Source organism: Palaemon carinicauda, chromosome 40 (genome assembly GCF_036898095.1).
Source record: "Palaemon carinicauda isolate YSFRI2023 chromosome 40, ASM3689809v2, whole genome shotgun sequence".
Classification (NCBI taxonomy): Eukaryota; Metazoa; Arthropoda; class Malacostraca; order Decapoda; family Palaemonidae; genus Palaemon; species Palaemon carinicauda.
Genome location: NC_090764.1, coordinates 9,583,353 through 9,602,822, shown reverse-complemented (window position 1 = coordinate 9,602,822; position 19,470 = coordinate 9,583,353). Strand labels below are relative to the sequence as shown.

At 36.6% G+C, this 19,470-nt stretch overlaps 1 protein-coding gene across 19 annotated transcripts in view; it reads left to right on the top strand.

Annotated features, from left to right (window-relative positions):
- Positions 1-19,470, top strand: part of l(1)G0196 (inositol hexakisphosphate and diphosphoinositol-pentakisphosphate kinase) — a 485,360-nt gene that overhangs the window by 373,228 nt on the left and 92,662 nt on the right. For 16 of the 19 annotated variants that reach the window (XM_068363303.1, XM_068363287.1, XM_068363285.1 and 13 more), the window contains 3 exons: positions 7,249-7,308; positions 11,448-11,572; positions 15,541-15,573. In XM_068363303.1, the coding sequence (XP_068219404.1) occupies positions 7,249-7,308; positions 11,448-11,572; positions 15,541-15,573 (218 nt within the window). The remainder of the gene's footprint in view (positions 1-7,248; positions 7,309-11,447; positions 11,573-15,540; positions 15,574-19,470) is intronic. The other 3 variants (XM_068363291.1, XM_068363292.1, XM_068363299.1) reach the window with 3 other exon arrangements.

Genomic DNA, 19,470 nt, shown 5'->3' with positions numbered 1-19,470 from the left:
TTTTGGAAAGGTTGTGTACCAGTTCCAAGCCCTGTGCTTTGGCCTAAGCACGGCACCTCTTGTGTTTACCAGACTGATGAGGAATATTGCGAAATTCCTTCACTTGGCAGACATCAGAGCCTCCCTCTATTTAGACGACTGGCTTTTAAGAGCTCCCACAAGTCGTCGCTGTCTGGAGAATCTCAGATGGACTATGGATCTGACCAAGGAACTGGGCCTCCTGGTCAATTTAGAGAAGTCCCAGCTCGTCCCATCCCAGACCATTGTTTACCTGGGTATGGAGATTCAGAGTCGAGCTTTTCGGGCTTTTCCGTCGGCCCCAAGGATCAACCAAGCCCTAGAATGCATCCAGAGCATGCTGAGAAGGAACCGATGCTCAGTCAGGCAGTGGATGAGTCTTACAGGGACACTTTCATCGCTGGCCCTGTTCATCGAGTTAGGGAGACTCCACCTCCGCCCCCTTCAGTATCATCTAGCTGCTCACTGGATAAAGGACATGACGCTAGAGACGGTCTCAGTTCCTGTTTCCGAAGAGATGAGGTCTACTCTAACGTGGTGGAAGAACAGCATTCTTCTCAAGGAAGGTCTACCTTTGGCTGTTCAGACCCCCGACCACCGTCTCTTCTCGGACGCATCAGACACGGGCTGGGGTGCGACATTGGACGGACAGGAATGCTCGGGAACATGGAATCAGGAGCAAAGGACACTTCACATCAATTGCAAGGAGTTGTTGGCGGTTCATCTGGCCTTGATAAACTTCAAGTCCCTCCAGCTAAACAAGGTGGTGGAGGTGAACTCCGACAACACCACAGCCTTGGCTTACATCTCCAAGCAGGGAGGGATTCATTCGAGGAAGTTGTTCGAGATCGCAAGGGACCTCCTCATTTGGTCAAAAGATCGAAAGCTCACGCTGGTAACGAGGTTCATTCAGGGCGATATGAATGTCATGGCAGATCGCCTCAGCCGGAAGGGTCAGGTCATCCCCACAGAGTGGACCCTTCACAAGAATGTTTGCAGCAGACTTTGGGCCCTGTGGGGTCAGCCAACCATAGATCTGTTCGCTACCTCGATGACCAAGAGGCTCCCGTTGTATTGTTCTCCGATTCCAGACCCAGCAGCAGTTCACGTGGATGCCTTTCTGCTGGATTGGTCCCATCTCGACCTGTATGCATTCCCGCCGTTCAAGATTGTCAACAGGGTACTTCAGAAGTTCGCCTCTCACAAAGGGACACGGCTGACGTTGGTTGCTCCCCTCTGGCCCGCGAGAGAATGGTTCACAGAGGTACTGCAATGGCTGGTTGACGTTCCCAGGACTCTTCCTCTAAGAGTGGACCTTCTGCGTCAACCTCACGTAAAGAAGGTACACCCAAACCTCCACGCTCTTCGTCTGACTGCCTTCAGACTATCGAAAGACTCTCAAGAGCTAGAGGCTTTTCGAAGGAGGCAGCCAGAGCGATTGCCAGAGCAAGGAGGACATCCACTCTCAGAGTCTATCAGTCTAAATGGGAAGTCTTCCGAAGCTGGTGCAAGGCCAATGCAGTTTCCTCAACCAGTACCACTGTAACCCAGATTGCTGACTTCCTGTTACATCTAAGGAACGTAAGATCCCTATCAGCTCCTACGATCAAGGGTTACAGAAGTATGTTGGCAGCGGTTTTCCGCCACAGAGGCTTGGATCTTTCCACCAACAAAGATCTACAGGACCTCCTTAGGTGTTTTGAGACCTCAAAGGAACGTCGGTTGTCCACTCCAGGCTGGAATCTAGACGTGGTCCTAAGGTTCCTTATGTCATCAAGATTTGAACCGCTCCAATCAGCCTCTTTTAAGGACCTCACATTAAAAACTCTTTTCCTCGTGTGCTTAGCAACAGCTAAAAGAGTAAGTGAGATCCACGCCTTCAGCAGGAACATAGGTTTCACATCTGAAACGGCTACATGTTCCTTGCAGCTCGGTTTTTTGGCTAAAAACGAGCTTCCTTCACGTCCTTGGCCTAAGTCGTTCGAGATCCCAAGCCTGTCCAACTTGGTGGGGAACGAACTGGAGAGAGTACTTTGCCCAGTTAGAGCTCTTAGGTACTATCTAAGAAGGTCAAAACCTTTACGAGGACAATCAGAAGCCTTATGGTGTGCTATCAAGAAGCCTTCTCTACCAATGTCTAAGAACGCAGTTTCTTACTACATCAGGCTTCTGATTAGAGAAGCACATTCTCATCTGAAGGAAGAAGACCTTGCTTTGCTGAAGGTAAGGACACATGAAGTGAGAGCTGTGGCTACTTCAGTGGCCTTCAAACAGAACCGTTCTCTGCAGAGTGTTATGGATGCAACCTATTGGAGAAGCAAGTCAGTGTTCGCATCATTCTATCTCAAAGATGTCCAGTCTCTTTACGAGAACTGCTACACCCTGGGACCATTCGTAGCAGCGAGTGCAGTAGTAGGTGAGGGCTCAGCCACTACATTCCCATAATCCCATAACCTTTTTAACCTTTCTCTTGAATACTTTTTATTGTTGTTTTTGGGTTGTACGGTCGGCTAAGAAGCCTTCCGCATCCTGGTTGATTTGGCGGGTGGTCAATTCTTTCTTGAGAAGCGCCTAGGTTAGAGGTTGTGATGAGGTCCTTTAGTATGGGTTGCAGCCCTTTATACTTCAGCACCTAAGAGTCGTTCAGCATCCTAAGAGGACCGCTACGCTCAGTAAGGAAGACGTACTTAATAAAGGCAGAGTAATGGTTCAAGTCGACTTCCTTACCAGGTACTTATTTATTTTATGTTTGTTATTTTGAATAACTAATAAAATGAAATACGGGATACTTAGCTTCTTTGTTAACATGTATGCTGGTCTCCACCCACCACCCTGGGTGTGAATCAGCTACATGATCATCGGGTAAGATTAATATTGAAAAATGTTATTTTCATTAGTAAAATAAATTTTTGAATATACTTACCCGATGATCATGAATTAAAGAACCCGCCCTTCCTCCCCATAGAGAACCAGTGGACCGAGGAGAAAATTGAGTTCTTGTTGACAAGAAGTACTTGAGTACCTGACCACAGATGGCGCTGTTGAGTACACCCCCACCTGGATAGCGATCGCTGGCGTATCCCGACCGTAGATTTCTGTCGGGCAACGGAGTTGACAGCTACATGATCATCGGGTAAGTATATTCAAAAATTTATTTTACTAATGAAAATAACATTTTTAACTGCCCCCAAACACTTTGCATCCTTCATTTACTCTCTGACGTACATCTGCTTCCACTCCACCATTTGCTGCAACAACATACCCCAAGTATTTAAACTGATCCACCTCCTCAAGTAACTCTCCATTCAACATGACATTCAACCTCGCACCACCTTCCCTTCCCGTACATCTCATAACCTTACTCTTACCCACAGTAACTCTCAACTTCCTTCTCTCACACCCCCTTCCAATTTCTGTCACTAATCGGCCAAGCTTCTCTTCCTCGTCTGCAGTATGAAAATATTATAGGTTTATTGTTGCTGGTCTTGAAATGGTAGACTTAGACTCTTTCCCAGAATTGAGAATTCCTTAAGAGGACCTAAAACCCATGAGATGGAACTTTTTGTTTATACAAAAAGAGTCTTTTTAAGTTTCCATATGAGCTTCTCTTGCTTTTCTAATATTGGAGACAATCTTTCTCCTGACATTGTAAATTTAAGAAGACACTGAGAGCTGCACCCTCTAAAATAAGTTATGGCACAACAAAGACTGTAAGTCATTTAGTTTATCTTAAAAATTCAACATAACCAGACTAAGTCATTATGCCCCTTGCCATTATAGCATACTTATATCTTGGCTTGTACATAGAGGATTTTTTTTTTTTTCTTGCTATGTCAGAGCAATTCATCAGCATCGATGGAAAACCAAACGGTTCAGAAAGGTTCTTCTCGTCTTTTTTTCTCTATTGGATATATCAGAAGCACATAGCCAGAGTGAAATATTTTGTTGTAGCTCCGACAGGATATTTTAAGGACCTAGATATAGAGACTGATGGCAAAGCAGTGCAAGCTAGATTGTTAGTCAGTGTTGTCAGAAATCTTTGGTTTCTTCTGTTTTTAACCTCATCATGATGTTTATGTAGTTTCAGAGTATGCATCAAATGCCAGATTGCACTCACAAACTATTATGTTAGGGATGCGGTAAAAGGGTCCTTTGGTAGTATTATATGCTAAAAGAATATTTGTCAACAGCATGTCTCTGAAGTAGCCATAAAATAATTTCTTTGCCCAGGAAAAGTTAGCCAAACCATGAGACTGTAATCAAATAGTTAGTAACTATTTCACTGTATTGAGTATGACATTTAAAGGTTGAGCTTGAGCACTTGGTTCAAAAACAGAAGTCAAGGAACCAGGAAATGCATTAGTAGTCCTGACCCATTCTTCTACTACGGGACTCCAAATGACTGAAAAGTATGATGTAAAAGGCGTTAAAGTATAAATATTCTCGTAACCTACACCTTTGTTTTGAGATCTAAGATGCAAAACAGAATAAATCAAAAGTTTTCCCAAAAGATTCAATGCTCTCATGTTCTCGGCTTTAATACCAATGGGATTAGCCAATTCATAAATTTCATGTTTAAAGCCTACCAATACATTATCAGAAAGAGGTAAGCTAGATGTTATTGTAGCATAGATTAGGCTAATATAAACACTTGTAGCCAACGAAGATGATGACAAAGGTGAGCTACCAGCCAACAGAACAGTACAGTACAGTATATGATTTGGAAATGATATCGTTATATTACATATAATTAGAAAATTATTCCATAAAGAAAATGTTTAATATAAAACTACTGTATATTCCCACTCAGTACTTAAACTCAATCGAGTTTATTGGCTAGAAAACAAAGGAATAAAAACCTGAAATGAATGATCTCATTTCTTGCACTCATCTCCGAAACAAAAACCTGATCTGAGTATTTTTTTTTAATTTCATGCACTTCCTATGTTTTGCCAGCATTGCTTATCTGAACTATTGAAACATACGAACACTGAAACACACCCTGTAGTCAACCCACTCTGCACAGCTCAATAAGACTTACCTCATGTGGTAAGAATATGTTATTCTAATTATAACAACCCATTTATGTAGCTTTTACCACAAAAGCATAAGCCATACCTTGATAACCATGAATTAAGTTTCACACAAACTACAAAATCTTCAAAACAAAATGGGTGGAGAAAGAATAAGGCACAAGACACTAGATTGCACGACAAAGCTGTATTGATGCTTTAGAGATTAATCAGATTACCCGGAAAGGTTTCTGTAATTCAGTACGAGTGCTCAATCATGCTGGTTGGTTCCCAGAGGGTAGGGATATGGGGATAGAGAGTTAAAAGATTTATTTCTATTCAAGGTCAGATAGCTCTCACTTCATAGGAAAGACTCATCAAAATAAATGGGAATCAAACTTAGCTACTAGCTGTTGACATGAATGACGTCTTTGCTAATCAAAAGAGGACAAACAATTAATTAATTCTGTTATTTCTAGCACTGAAAATCACAGCAGATCGCAAGCCAATGTAGCTAACATGGAAGTTGAGGTAAATTCAGCAGATAATTCTATCTTGTTGAATGAAATTCACAAGATGTTTAATTGTGCACCCTTTCTCTACAATTGCAGGAAAAAAAATAGATTCTGGTGTTACATAAATATTTAATAGGTGCTGCTGTCTTCCAATTAAGGAGTAATGGTTGTCAGTGGATAATGTGTCATATTTAAACAGACAAATATAGCTTTGGAAGCGCTATGATGGGTTTCTAGAGACCCTGGATCCTGTGGCTTTTCCCTATTGCACATTGACACACTGATCTTAGGAAAATGAAGATTATATATCTTTAGTATATCCTGTTATATTGGATTTCCTGTTCTAGTTCAACAGAAAAGTTATTTGAGACCACACAGTTTCTAACTCAAACCCATTGATAATAATTCATTTCAAATTGTGGAAGATGAATAACTCAATTCTCATGAAATTAGAAGGTAACGTATACCGGAAATAATAGAATAAAAGAGTATAGTACATTTTAATTTTAAGTGAAGATTTATAAAAGAATAAGTGCAGGTGGACTCATGGTGATTAACCTCTCGCATAGGAATTGCTTGTAAAAATGTGGCATTAAGAGTTAATTCAGTATCCCATATGATCACCAGCTTCTGATTTAATTTTTCATAGCAGAAGTTAGTGTGTATCTATGGTGTTAAGAAGAATTTGTTACATGAGTTGCTAGGATCTATTTTTATGGGTAGACTTGGATATACTTTGGTTACTTTAGCCAGACTTCATCAATTTAGTAAACAGGAAAATCAACTGTTTTTTTGATATTTTAATGTCTATATTGTATATATTTTGCTTATGTAGTAAATGTGAAGCACCACTGGACAAAACTACTTTGACTATTTTTTATGTATATAACATAAAAAACTATTTTTGCAAATTAATGTAATGAATTATCAATAGACAAACCTTTCCAACTTTCCAAGTCTTTCTATCTGTTTTCTCCAATACTTTTAAAGATTTTAAGTACAGTAATATAAGTTCACTAGCATTGTTTGTAGCACTGCTGATGAGCTATAACAAGCCTCTCTTTTTTGGATGTTAAGTCCTTTTAAGTTTTGCCAGATTGAGAATAATGTTTTTATCATTCAGAGGCTGAATGATTTACTTTATGTTCATTACAATTTGAATATGCATTCTAGATGTGTTTTCTTCAAATTACAGATGTTCAAATCTTAAAGCTATATATTTCATTCTTTGTTGTTTTATGCTATTGGTTTTATTGAATTATTGGTCTAAGCATTATTAGTTTAAGTTAAGCCTGTTCATGTATTAACTATTGGCAAGCATTATTGCTAGAATATTTGCTATTACCATTACAATACAAGAGATTCAAGCACCATTTACTCTATATTACTAATTCAAACTTAGGATGTGATACATAGTATTATACCATTAGTATCTATTCATGTTTTATACAGGGTATCCATCATAATAGACAACAATTACTCCAAAGTATTTCGGCTAGTTGCCAGTAGTATACATGACATCCAAAACCTTATATTTTGCCAGTTTTGGTCTTCTCTAAACTCCCTGACATTCTTTGTTTGAAGCATATTATATTTTGGCTTTTTATATGGATTTAGATGGATTATTACAAACTTATGTGTTTCAACAGTTTGAATTGTTCTGATGTTAGCCAGAGATTAGTGTTAGGTACTGTTATTCTCAGGTCGCATTCTGATTGTGGACTGGTGCCTGCTGGGCTTCGACGTCCTTATCCCATCATACGGTATATGGTTGCATGCTTGTGTTGTTGTTATCCCTTGCTTCTTATACAATGTGCCTTTGCCCTTGTTAATATTGGTACTCAATTTCTTTAATTATAAATTTATCGCTCCTAAGACTTTGCATTAAGGAATAGATGTTGTTCAAAAAGTGTCAGCATGGAAATGTTGTAATCTTAGTACAAGAGAAGTACTGTATGTTGATGTGAAGTTATTTTGCTAAATGAAGCCTGTAAGGATTTTATTTCATTGCAGAATTTATGGTATGCTTCCAGATATTCAGTGCATGAAATTATTTTCTTGCATGTGCAAGCACCAAAAGAATGGGTTCCTGAAAAATTTAGTGCCTTGGGAATAAAAGCAAACAATTATGAGACACTAGGTTAAAGTAGATTTTAGAAGATCTGTATATGGTAATGCTTTTATAAAATATTCTATATCCAATCTTTTGACTACACAGTTACCCCATAAAAAATTAAATTTTAATAAAAAAAAAAAAATTAGTTCTATACTTACCTGATGTTCATATTGTTTCTAAGCTGACTTATATTGACATTACTCTAAATAAAGTATTTCCCATTTTCTTCTTAAGAGGCTTACAATTCTTGGCCATCAGTGCATCATTTGATGACTGATGGCAGCAAACCAGTGTGTGGCAAGGCCACTCGCTTCTTTACAATCTCAATGTCAACGTTAAAATTCTATTCGCTTGACTGAAATACAGTAGTGAATGAGAAGGAATGACATTCATAGTATAGATATTTTAGAAAAATTAGCATTAGAATTAAATTTATTTCTATGAACCTCCCCTAATGTTTGTATTGCATACTCCCTCTCTCTGATGGAGCCACTTCGATCATGTGGGAAAGAAATGGGAAATACAAATACAGTAATACCTTGACCCATGAATGAAATATCATATGACTTTTCCAAGATATGAGTCATCACTTGGTCAATATTTTGCTTTGTTATGTGAACAAGAATTTGAGATACGAGTTGAGACGCTGCTACTAGATGGTGTAGTGAGCAGTGACAACACGGTGTGCCACAGATTCCAACATGCTCTCTTTGTTCCCTCAACTCGTAAAGTAAACATGGATTCGTTGTGCTCGTAGTTTCTTACCTCGCGTTTTGTGAGAATTTCTTATTCTAATTTTCTTTTAACTATGCCTCCAAAGAAGTTAAGTGCTAGTAACAGTGCAGAGAGAAGGATGATCATGTCCGTAGAATTGAAACGAGAAATAATTAACAAACACAAAGACGGTGCGCTTGTGAAGGACTTGGCTAAGACGTATGAACGTTCAATTTTGAAGCAGAAAGAATCTCTCAAGGATATAATGCCAGCTGAAGGTGTTAAGATAATTTAAGAGCTCTAAACATCTGTTCATAAAATAAAAGAAAATAAAAGTATACAAAAAAATTAGAAAAAACAATTGTGAAGTAGCATTTAAGTTTAGGGTTACGTATGCATTGTTAGGTAGTGATAAAAAAAAAAAAAACACCCTTCAATACCCCTTGGTCAATTTCCCCTACCCCAGCATCTTCGTTAACTCAGATCGTAACACCTCCAACGTAATTGAACTGTAAAAAACTTTTTATATCTTTACATACTAATATTATGTTTTTATACAATATTTGCTATTTAGAAATATATTTTCTTTATTTAATACCAGAACAAGAATATTGGGTGTCTTTTGGAGGGTTAGAATGGATTAAGGGCATCTTAAGTATTTTTAATGGGGAAAATTGATTTGATATACGACCAAATTGAGATACGAGCTTACCCCCGGAACGAATTGAACTCATAGGGGTTATGGTACCACTGTACGCACAAAATATCCCTTAATTACACTTGACCTCAAGCCAGTGTCTCAATACTAGAATGCTACTACTAATTTTATAACTAAATCTATAGGTCATTTTAAAAACTTTTTATCGCCTATTATTTATTGATGTACACTACTGTACTTCTCCCAACATTATATATACTGTACTGTATTAACTTGGAAAATAACAAATATCTAATTCCATTAACCCATGTTTTTTTTTTTACCACATCCCCATGCAGTTACTATGGGACCCTGAAGACCAGCAACCTTGATAAGAAAACCTTGATTCTTTAAGTTGATGTTTTTCGAATACTGATTGAGCATACCGAGCTGCTACTACAACTCTTTCTAAAGAAAGAATCCCCAAAATCGACAAAGAAGCTGTACTTCTAATATCATGTACAGTACTCTCACTTACAAATCTTTAATCTGATTTGGATGCAACTCCACGAGAGCCTCTATTATGATCAATGTTTTAACCAGAAAGGACAGCATTTCTGGACAAAGGGTGATTAATCCTCATAATCCCACAATACAAATTGGGAACATTACCGTACTTTCTGAAGTTTTAACCAAATAATACTTAACACCTCTCAATGGGGAAAGAGGCCATTATCTGAGGTAAACCCATCTTCCTTTTCCAAAGGAGGAATTTGAAAGATTTGTGGTAAACCTTTAGTCTGAAAATCAATCTCAGCTCTGAATGTAGGCAAATTAGATAAGAGCATCTTATGCTCTCCAAAGCCTACCTTACAAGAAAAATAGAATTTCAGTAATAAAATTTATTTCTATACTCATCTGATGTTCATATTGCTCCTTCTCGAGAAGCCTGGTTTAATCGGCACTTACCTAATTTAAAAAAAATTCTCATTTTCTTATGCTTCAATAAATACATGTCCTTAACAATGGAAAAAAAAGCCCCCTCGAGTAGTAAATGATAAAAGCCCAGGTTGCCGCTTCTGATAGTTTAGTCTTTAGTTTCGAAATCAACATTATCCCTCCTCATGATACCACCAGTATATAAACATCAGGTGAGTATAGAAATAAGAAATGTTATAATTAAGATTCAATTTATTTTTGTGAATCTACCCTGATGTTCATATTGGTGAAGCGTACACTCGGCAATTGAAGGATAGGGATAAATTTAGGTACAAATAATGCAACAAGGTTAAGGCTTCTTAGTCTGGATTACTTGTCTAGTTTACTGTACTTTCATAAACCATTTAAATTATTGTTTAAAATACGGGATTCCAGATTGTTTGCTAAAATAATTAAAAATACTATACTCTAGATTGCCTCTAAATATTAATTATGATCTAATTGATAGTTGTGATAGATTCTAAAACGAATATTGCATACGACCCCATATTCATAGATAAGTGAGTAATGAATTAACTTGACCCAAAATTATTTGGACCATATCTCCTGCTGTAACTATGGTACCAAGAACCTAATTTTCTTCTTAAGCATACCATATTTCTTTAAGGTGATGTTTTGCAAAAACTGACTTGGTATACCTTGTAGCTGTTGCTAAAAATAACCCAAAGAAAGATTCAACAAAAATTCAAGGAAGTAGCTGTACTCATAATATCACCTATCTTCAACTTTCAATCATTTTATGATTTTGGGATACAATTCCTTGTGCGCTTTAGGATAGAGGGCAATTAGGGACCATCAGCCCAAAGAATAAGTTATGGATGGCAATTAGGGACCATCAGCCCAAAAAATAAATTGTGAAGGGCAATTAGGGACCATCAGCCCAAAGAATAAGTTATGGATGGCAATTAGGGACCATCAGCCCAAAGAATAAATTATGGATGGCAATTAGGGACCATCAGCCCAAAGAATAAATTGTGGATGGCAATTAGGGATCATCAGTCCAAAGAATAAATTATGGATGGCAATTAGGGACCATCAGCCCAAAGAATAAATTATGGAGGGCAATTAGGGACCATCAGCCCAAAGAATAAATTATGGACACTAATTGTACTACCTTTTGTTACTGAACAAGAAAACTATTTTCTACTGAACTGTCTTCAGCCAGGTATAAATTCTCTTAGCTGATGCTAGTGTTTATGAAATACAAGTGACATACCAAGCTTCTGGAGATGAAAACAATATGAACATCAGGTGAGTATAGAAATATTTTTTAAAATTAAAATTCAATCTATTATATTATTGATTAATGGATGTCTTGTAATTTAGGAAAAAAGTATATTTGTAAAATAATTTTAATATTTAAATTTATCATTTAAATTTTCTTGGTTTCAACTGAATATTTGAATGTATCCCCTTTGGATTTTTTTTTACAACAGGTCTCTATCTGATGGTGCTTCTTCTTATCAGCGGTCATTGACTGCTGTGGAATCATTACCTCGACCACGGTCTTTAGAAACAGAAAATAGCTTCAATCCAGACCATGCATCAAAACCAGAAAAGGGTAAGTTTGATCTGGAAATGATTGCTGTTTCATGACCATGACTTTTATTTTTTTTAATTGGTTAATTTTAACTGTTTAGGAGGACTGATTTCATGTGTAAAAACCTAGACTGTACAAGCATGTATTACCCTGACTTTTAATAAGAAAATTTGTACTCTTTATTTAATGGCTTTCTATAACACTTTTATGTGAGCATAATGCTTTTGCCCTCTTGAATCCTTTGATTTATTTTAGTCTGATTTTTTTATTAACACCTGGATTTTATATTTATTAAATTTTATATTTTCTCTTCCTAGTTTAGAGAAAAATTAATAGCTTCTAAAAACTAATATATACTATGTGTTTTATTATTAAACTTGCAATAACACCTGATTAAACATGGGAATTACATAAAGAAATTTTCTAGGTGATCTTATGGATGCATTGGTACCATACTGCTACATTTAGTATGAAATTTATTTGATTTTGGGGGTTTAGTTTAACAAGTTCATATAGGGAATAAAAAAACATTTAAGGTATGCGACAATGATAGTATTACCAAGAATATGATCCATTTAAAATTCATGTAATCGTCTCTGTGAAAAATAATGGCACTTTCATTTTCCATTTAAACAAATGAGATTTCTTGCTGTGAGTAATAGCCATATGACCAGACAGTCCAATTATCTTATACATAATTTCTTATTCTAATCATACATTACATTATAACGAAGCTATGGCCTGACACGGTTCTAGAGAGAACACTTATCAATAATGAGAATCTTGTATTTCTATCTTTTTCTATTATTTAGGAACATTTAACATGGGGTCATCTTAATGGGAACTCGAGCCTAATTCAATGTATTTTAAAGACTCAGTATAGGTAGTGTAGATGATCATCACTTTGAAATGGCTCATTTTTAAAGTATAACCCATGCAAGTTGAAGATGGCCTCAACCTAACCTGAGAGCTTAATTCTTTATAATTGGAGAACAAGAGAAGTAAAGTTGTGTATCAATTACCTTGAGGTTCTGGTATTATACAAGGCTTTGACGCAAGCAAAGGAACTAATGCCAGAGAAGATCATTGCTCTTTGTGCAGACAACATGACTTCTTTATCATCTGTTCAGAATTGTCTGTGTATATCTTAAAGTATATACTGTACAATACAGCGTAAAGATAGACATTAAAATAAGAAAAATTAAGATTTTTACTTTGAATTGCAGATGCTCCCATTAAGGGATACATATTTGGTTTTGTACATGTTAATGGGAGCATAATAGATTTTGGCTTCTTCTAGAGTTACAGCATATGTGCCAAAATTTTGTGAGGGGATTTCAAACTTGACATGTCTTTGCTAGGATGTGTCCTTGGTCCTGAGATACCAATCCAATCTTTGACTCCTTTGCTATCATTGAGATCTGATTTTATATTCAGTTACACTTCAGATGTTTGCATGCCTTTCTATATAAATTGTTTTTCATGGTATTGTAAATTAATTTGAGTGATAAAAACAGAGGAACGATATTAAAAGGATACTTGATTTTAATACAAGCCTATTAATCAACATGATTTTAGCTTAGCTTATTATTATAATAATAATAATCATAATAAGTGCCAACCTCCCAACCTCTCCTTTTTTTGTAAGGAGTCTAAACAGCATATGGCCATGTTGAACTAAACTATTAATCTTAGATTAAGTGTTTAATTGTGCTGATAGCCAGGATGGGATATCATAAATTAATGGTCATGTATTGCAAAAAAAATTGTGTTCTGAAAATAATTTTTTTTTAGTTTTAGGTCATTATGCGTAAATAAAGAAAAAAAAATAGCAATCTACTTTTGTATTGTTACTTAAACGACTTATTTGAGAAAGAATGAAATGGCTAGTGTAAACTTACAAATGCATTTGAAAGTGTTTTTAAAATGTAAGGAGGGCAATTGAGAGGTTGAATTGGTAAAGCTCCAGGAGTTCGTAAGATTATAGGGGAGGTAGTGTAAATAAAGTATGCTGTTTACCTGAGTGTCTAAGATATATGTAGATATAAAGTAAAATTTCCAGATGAACGGTTAAGGGGACTAATTATTCATATATGTAAGGTTAAAAGGTGAAGGAGGTGACTGAGAATTATTCGGTCATAACATTACATTGGAGAATGTTTATGGTATGATTTTAATTGAGAAGGACATAATGATTAAAATGGGAAGAGCATTGATAGTTTAGACAAAGAATAGAATGTGTGGATCAAGTGGTTATTATAATGGTTTAGGCAAAGAATAGTGTGTGTGGATCAAACGGTTACTATAGAAGTGAAAATATGTTGAAAAAAAGAGTAATGGATTTTATGTAATGATAGGTCTTAGACAAGGATGAGTTATGTTTCTAAGTCTGTTTAATATCTTTATGAATGGAGTGATGCAAGAAGTCTTAGCTAGGGCAATTGGTGAAGGAATCGAGCTGTGGGCTAAGGTAATGAGTTGAGAAAGGAATTGCTGAAGGTTGTTCAAGATATTATTGTATTGGAATGAGGAAAAATACAGAAACCAGTGAAAGAGTTTGAAAGCATTTGTACAAGGAGGTTGAATGATGATGTGAAGATATTTTGGAATAGATGTGACCATTGATAGTAGAAGACAACATTGGAGCCCAGATTATTACCCTCTTTCTTTTAAAAATTTCATAGAATAGATTATATGAAGAGAGGTACTGTAGTATCTCCCAACCCAGGAATCAATTATATCTTACAATTATTTAGTCCTGATTCACATGGAGTAGATTAAAGGGCTTTTTAATTATTACATTATTTGATAGAATTTTGCAATAAATTCATTTATTTAGGTGATAAAGAAATATTTTGTCTTGAATATAGCAATGGTGATAATACCTAAATACTAATAAAATAGGTAGTGAAATTTACTTGACTTTGAAAGCTATAAACAGTAGTATAAAATGTTGGTCTGTTTTATTTGTTAAGGGTAAGCCAATAACTTTAAAAGATATGGAAACTGTCTAAACAATACAAGATGCTACTTCAAAAAATAGCCTGATATAAATTAGGAGAAAATCCAGCGCGAAAAAAGATGAGTGAAAATATTTATTGTATCTCTGTATCTATGAAATAGCCATGTGATAAATATAGATAGTGCAGTGTACAGTTGTAGGATGTAATGATTGCTAAAATTTGAGAAATGTTTAATACTGGTACTATAGGGATGTGATGATCAATAATTACGAAGAAAAGAACACAAAATTTTAGATTGATATATAATTTTTTTTCAAGTATAGGAGGCTATTATTCAACAAGTGGAGTCACTACTTAACCCTTAGTTAGCCTGTTGTGATTGAAAACCTGTTTCTTTGGCTGTTTTTCACTCTTGTCTTTAGCTTGCCAACACTAGGGCTTATAATTGGGTTGAATTTTCAGAGTAATTTTCCTGGATGTTATTATTACTGTGATTTTGTAACTAAAATTTTTGTTCAAATTTTACAGCTATGTGAAAACAATTCTTTTTTTAATAAAATTATAGAAAATTTGAAAAGCAAAGGAGTGAAATACAAGGATAATTTTTGCCTGTTCTTCTGTCAAGTTGTCTAAAAATTAGCTTCTTTCCAGTTTCATTTCTTTTTCTTTGTACTTCAATAAACCTTCTTATACTGTAAATGTTTTCACATAATATTACTATGAATTTTAATAACGTACTTACTGTACATTTTTAGAGTTAGGATAGCAGTTTCTTAGTAGGTACTATACTTTTACACTCAAATTTATAGTCTTTTCTCTACATGTTTTGTTTTTAATTATATTAGAAATATTCAGAAGCTTCCTTTCATGTACCTACTGTACACTACAGTATGATCGTTTGTTTGATTTACTAACTGCCTTGAATATTTTGAAATGTTTTCTTATTATATGTTGGGAGCCTTTCTAATTTGATATCTGCTTGTTCCTTATGTTCCATGTCTTGACTCTGACTTCATCCAAACTCAGGGAGCTCCAGCTTAGATTCTATAAGTGACGAAGGTAAGTACAGTAGTGCTTTTAATATGTGTGATAAAATCAGTATTATTGCTTATCTATTTGGTTGATAAGGCAATACTATTGGTTACCTTTGTGAGAGCAATATAAGCATCAATGCCCATTGCTATACAGTACAGTATTGTTATTTTAGTAGCAATAGCAGACTGTAATACTATCAGTACCAAGTGCAACTTGTGGTATCACTTGGAAAAAAAATGATTAGAAATATAATCTTGGTAATATTAATACTTCAGAATTAGATCAAATTCTTTATTTAATGTGTAAAAATTCCAAATCATAATTATTGATTTTGAAGAATCTTTCCTGTTGGTCACATTGTTAATACAGGTACTGTAACTCCTAAGTGTGAGATTTATTCCTGATCTTCAATATTGAGTTAAGATTATTCTCTCATCCTCTATAACTTCCTCTCTGGGGTCATCCCCTATAACTTCCTCTCTGGGAACCACCCAAGAAAGAAATGTGGAATTTTGTGGGATCGAGCTTGTGCTCGGTGGTTTTATGTTACCTCCAGAATCATGCCATGTCTGTTGATATGACAGTTAATTGGCCTTTTCCATTTTATTATTATATATATTTTTTTAATGTATGCAGGTGATATTTTGCATCTTTTCTGGTATGTTTTGTGTATTATATCCAGCTCAGTAGCTGAGTTTTGGCCTATACTCTTTTGCTTTCCAGTACAGCATACTGCTTAGGGTAAGGAGCTTCATAAAGGTATAATATTTAAAGGGTATGATTGACATGGTGAATGATACAGATAAAAAATATAAGTAAGAACAGATGAATCAAAATTGTATTGGGATAATGTACTGTAATTTAGATAAGGATTTTATTTCTTCATTTTCTAGATCGCTGTGGTCACTCAGAAGATAGTGCAGAGAGGGGAATAGGGATGTAAGAGGTGAAATTTCTGTGTTTATATTTGCTTCTTTTATGGAATAATTTTCTAGTTTTATGATTCTTTTCCCACTGTTTTATAGTCCAGTAGCATATCCCTTTCTTCCATCTGCGTTCCTCTACTAGTGCTTATACGACCCTGATTTAAAGTTTTCAGGCATCCTGACATCTAAGATATACGACCCTAAACTATTCTAATATATATCATCTAGCATAGAATTCTTCAGAATAAGCTTTGGTTCCTCCTGTTTCCCTTCCTTTGTTTTAGGAAAAAGGTGTGGGTCATATGGTTCCATAATTTTCAATATTAATCTTACCCGATGATCATGTAGCTGTCAACTCTGTTGCCCGACAGAAATCTACGGTCGGGATACGCCAGCGATCGCTATACAGGTGGGGGTGTACACAACAGCGCCATCTGTGAGCAGGTACTCAAGTACTTCTTGTCAACAAGAACTCAAATTTTCCTCTGTCGTGCCACCGGCTAGACCTACTTGGATACGCTGTTGATTCTGGAGTTATTGTTCACGATTTGGTGATGTATTTGCTCTAGAGTTTAGCCTTCGCTATTCAGGAAGCTTTATCATTAGCTTAGCAAGCTTTTGGAATTAATTTGATTTAATTATGGTGACGAAGAGAGTATGGACTCTCTTTCACTTTTATATGGCCGACCCTTCCCTTAGACGGAAGTGTTGGTGTCGAAGAGAGTATAGACTCTTTTTAACTTTTTATACCCACCCTTCCCTTAGACGGAAGTGTGTTTAGGTTTTTGGTAATTTTGCTTAACAAAGTTATAGATTTATTTTATATCTCTCCGCCATTTATAGGCCTCTTCGATTAACTTCCATTTATTATAAACTTATAAAAATTAATTTCTGGGCTCAATCCCTGTGCCGCGCAGTGAAATGCTCCTTAAGCACCATTTCAAAGGAATATAACTGCTAATATTACCAGAGAAAAAATGTAAAGGAATGCTAGGTTGAACTAGCTCGCTCACCTAATGGTGTCGGTATAGACTGGGGTGAAATACCAGAGGTCTCGTACCATTTAGACTTCTCCTCTTCGAAATCCCCCAATAGTGAGGTGCCGTTCAACCTCCCCTGCCTCGCAGACCAGTACTACTAACTCAACCCACGCTTGCCCATCACTCCTTTCAAGCACCTGTTTGATATAAGTCCAAGTTTTTTATTTCGTGTGTTTCATTGGATTTATCATCAACTTTCTCTCGATGGCCGATTCCCAAGATACCCCATCGAAGTTAAGTACCTTATCCATGAGTTTTTAACGAGATTGGGCAGTGTCATCTTTGTTTTTATTATTGAGAAGTGTTTATATATGAGCGGCGTCCCCGTTCTTTCTTTCGCCTCTGCCCTTTGTCTCGTTAGTTCGTCCGTCTTTTATATTCGTTCGATCCTTTAGGAGTTTTTTCCTTATATTCATTTAGTACACCGACTCTATGCTTTCATATAGCAATATTCATTTAGTACACCGACTTTATGCTTTCATATAGCATTTATTTTATGTTATCCTATGATATCGGTGTTAGCGTTTCATCAGGAGTAGGTTATGTTGGTATGCCTGCATTCGTGCATGTTGGTGGAAAGCGTCACCATTGAGATTGTTTCGCTAGTTCTAGGAGCTTTAATTTCGACCATCTCACTTATTATTAGTAAAACCTTTTGTTTTATTACGCTCCACCTAGTTTTACGTTTGGTTCGAGTGGGACTCTCGCGTATTTTGTTGTTTTTACTGTTCGATCTACCGCTTCAGTAACTAGGTTGGTACCCCTGCTTTCCATCTCCTGATGGCGTCATGCTCCTCCCTTTTTACTCGCCCGAGTCCCTCTCTCGCCATATTTTTTCTGCATGCCTAACCTTACTTACGTGATTTCGCTTTTAATTCATTAATTATTTTTATGTATTTGTGCATTGATATTATATTTATTGCTTACTCCGTTATGATCATATTTTTGGGATTTTCATGTCATGATTAGGGGATCTCCAGTTGGTAGCCCTGTCTACCACTGCGCACTGGCGATTTCCCTGTACCATTACACCCCCCCCAACAAGTTGGGGAGGTTATTCCATCCCCCCCCTTCAGTGTACACCCTTCCTCTCACTCGATGGTTGTTGGTTATGATTTACGGGTCAAGTATGCTTGTACCTCAGTCTTCCATCAACGTTCCGACATATTGAGGACTGAGTATACCAACGGGGTATGACTTAGTCTCATTCATTCATACCGGGCGGTTTCGTCTCCCCCCTCCCGTCGCCATCGGTCGGGGAGGGGGAAGGCCGGGACCACCGGGGACTATCACACGTGATTAGTCGGTATAACTGCACCTTGGTGTAACCTTGCTTTTAGCTACGGTTGTTAGAATGAGCACTTATATTAGGAGTGTCCTCCCCTACGGTACCTCATGCTATTATCGTCCGTATAGGACTTATTATATCCCATATCATTATTTTATATTCTACATGAATCATTACCTTTGTCCCGGTACCTCAGGTAAGGTAGGGGGGTTCCACTGGCTCCCCCCGCGCTCTCCCGTTGTACCCTCCCGTCATACCCTCCCGTCATCAGACATCGGAGCCGCCAAGCTCTTAACTACAAGATCGGTTGACACTGACACGGTTTTGATTAATATCCTCCCTCCGGGAGCCCTATTCATTACAGACATTAGTTTTAGATCATAATTGGCGTTTTCTATTTATGTACTTTAAGGATGTATCTTGGGTACTTTAAGTTTACTTTAAGTTTACTTACCAACCCTGTTCCCCGACCACGGGGGCCCCGGAACTAGTTATGATTATATATTCATCACTGTTTTTTGCATCCTTTTTCATACCCGGCTCTGCCGGATTGCTATTGGAATAGTCTCAGTTCTCTGCATGTTTAGTCTAAGGCTATACATTTATTTTATTAACTGGCAGGTCCCGGACCCTCCGGGACCCCTTATAGAGAAACTAGTAGATGCTC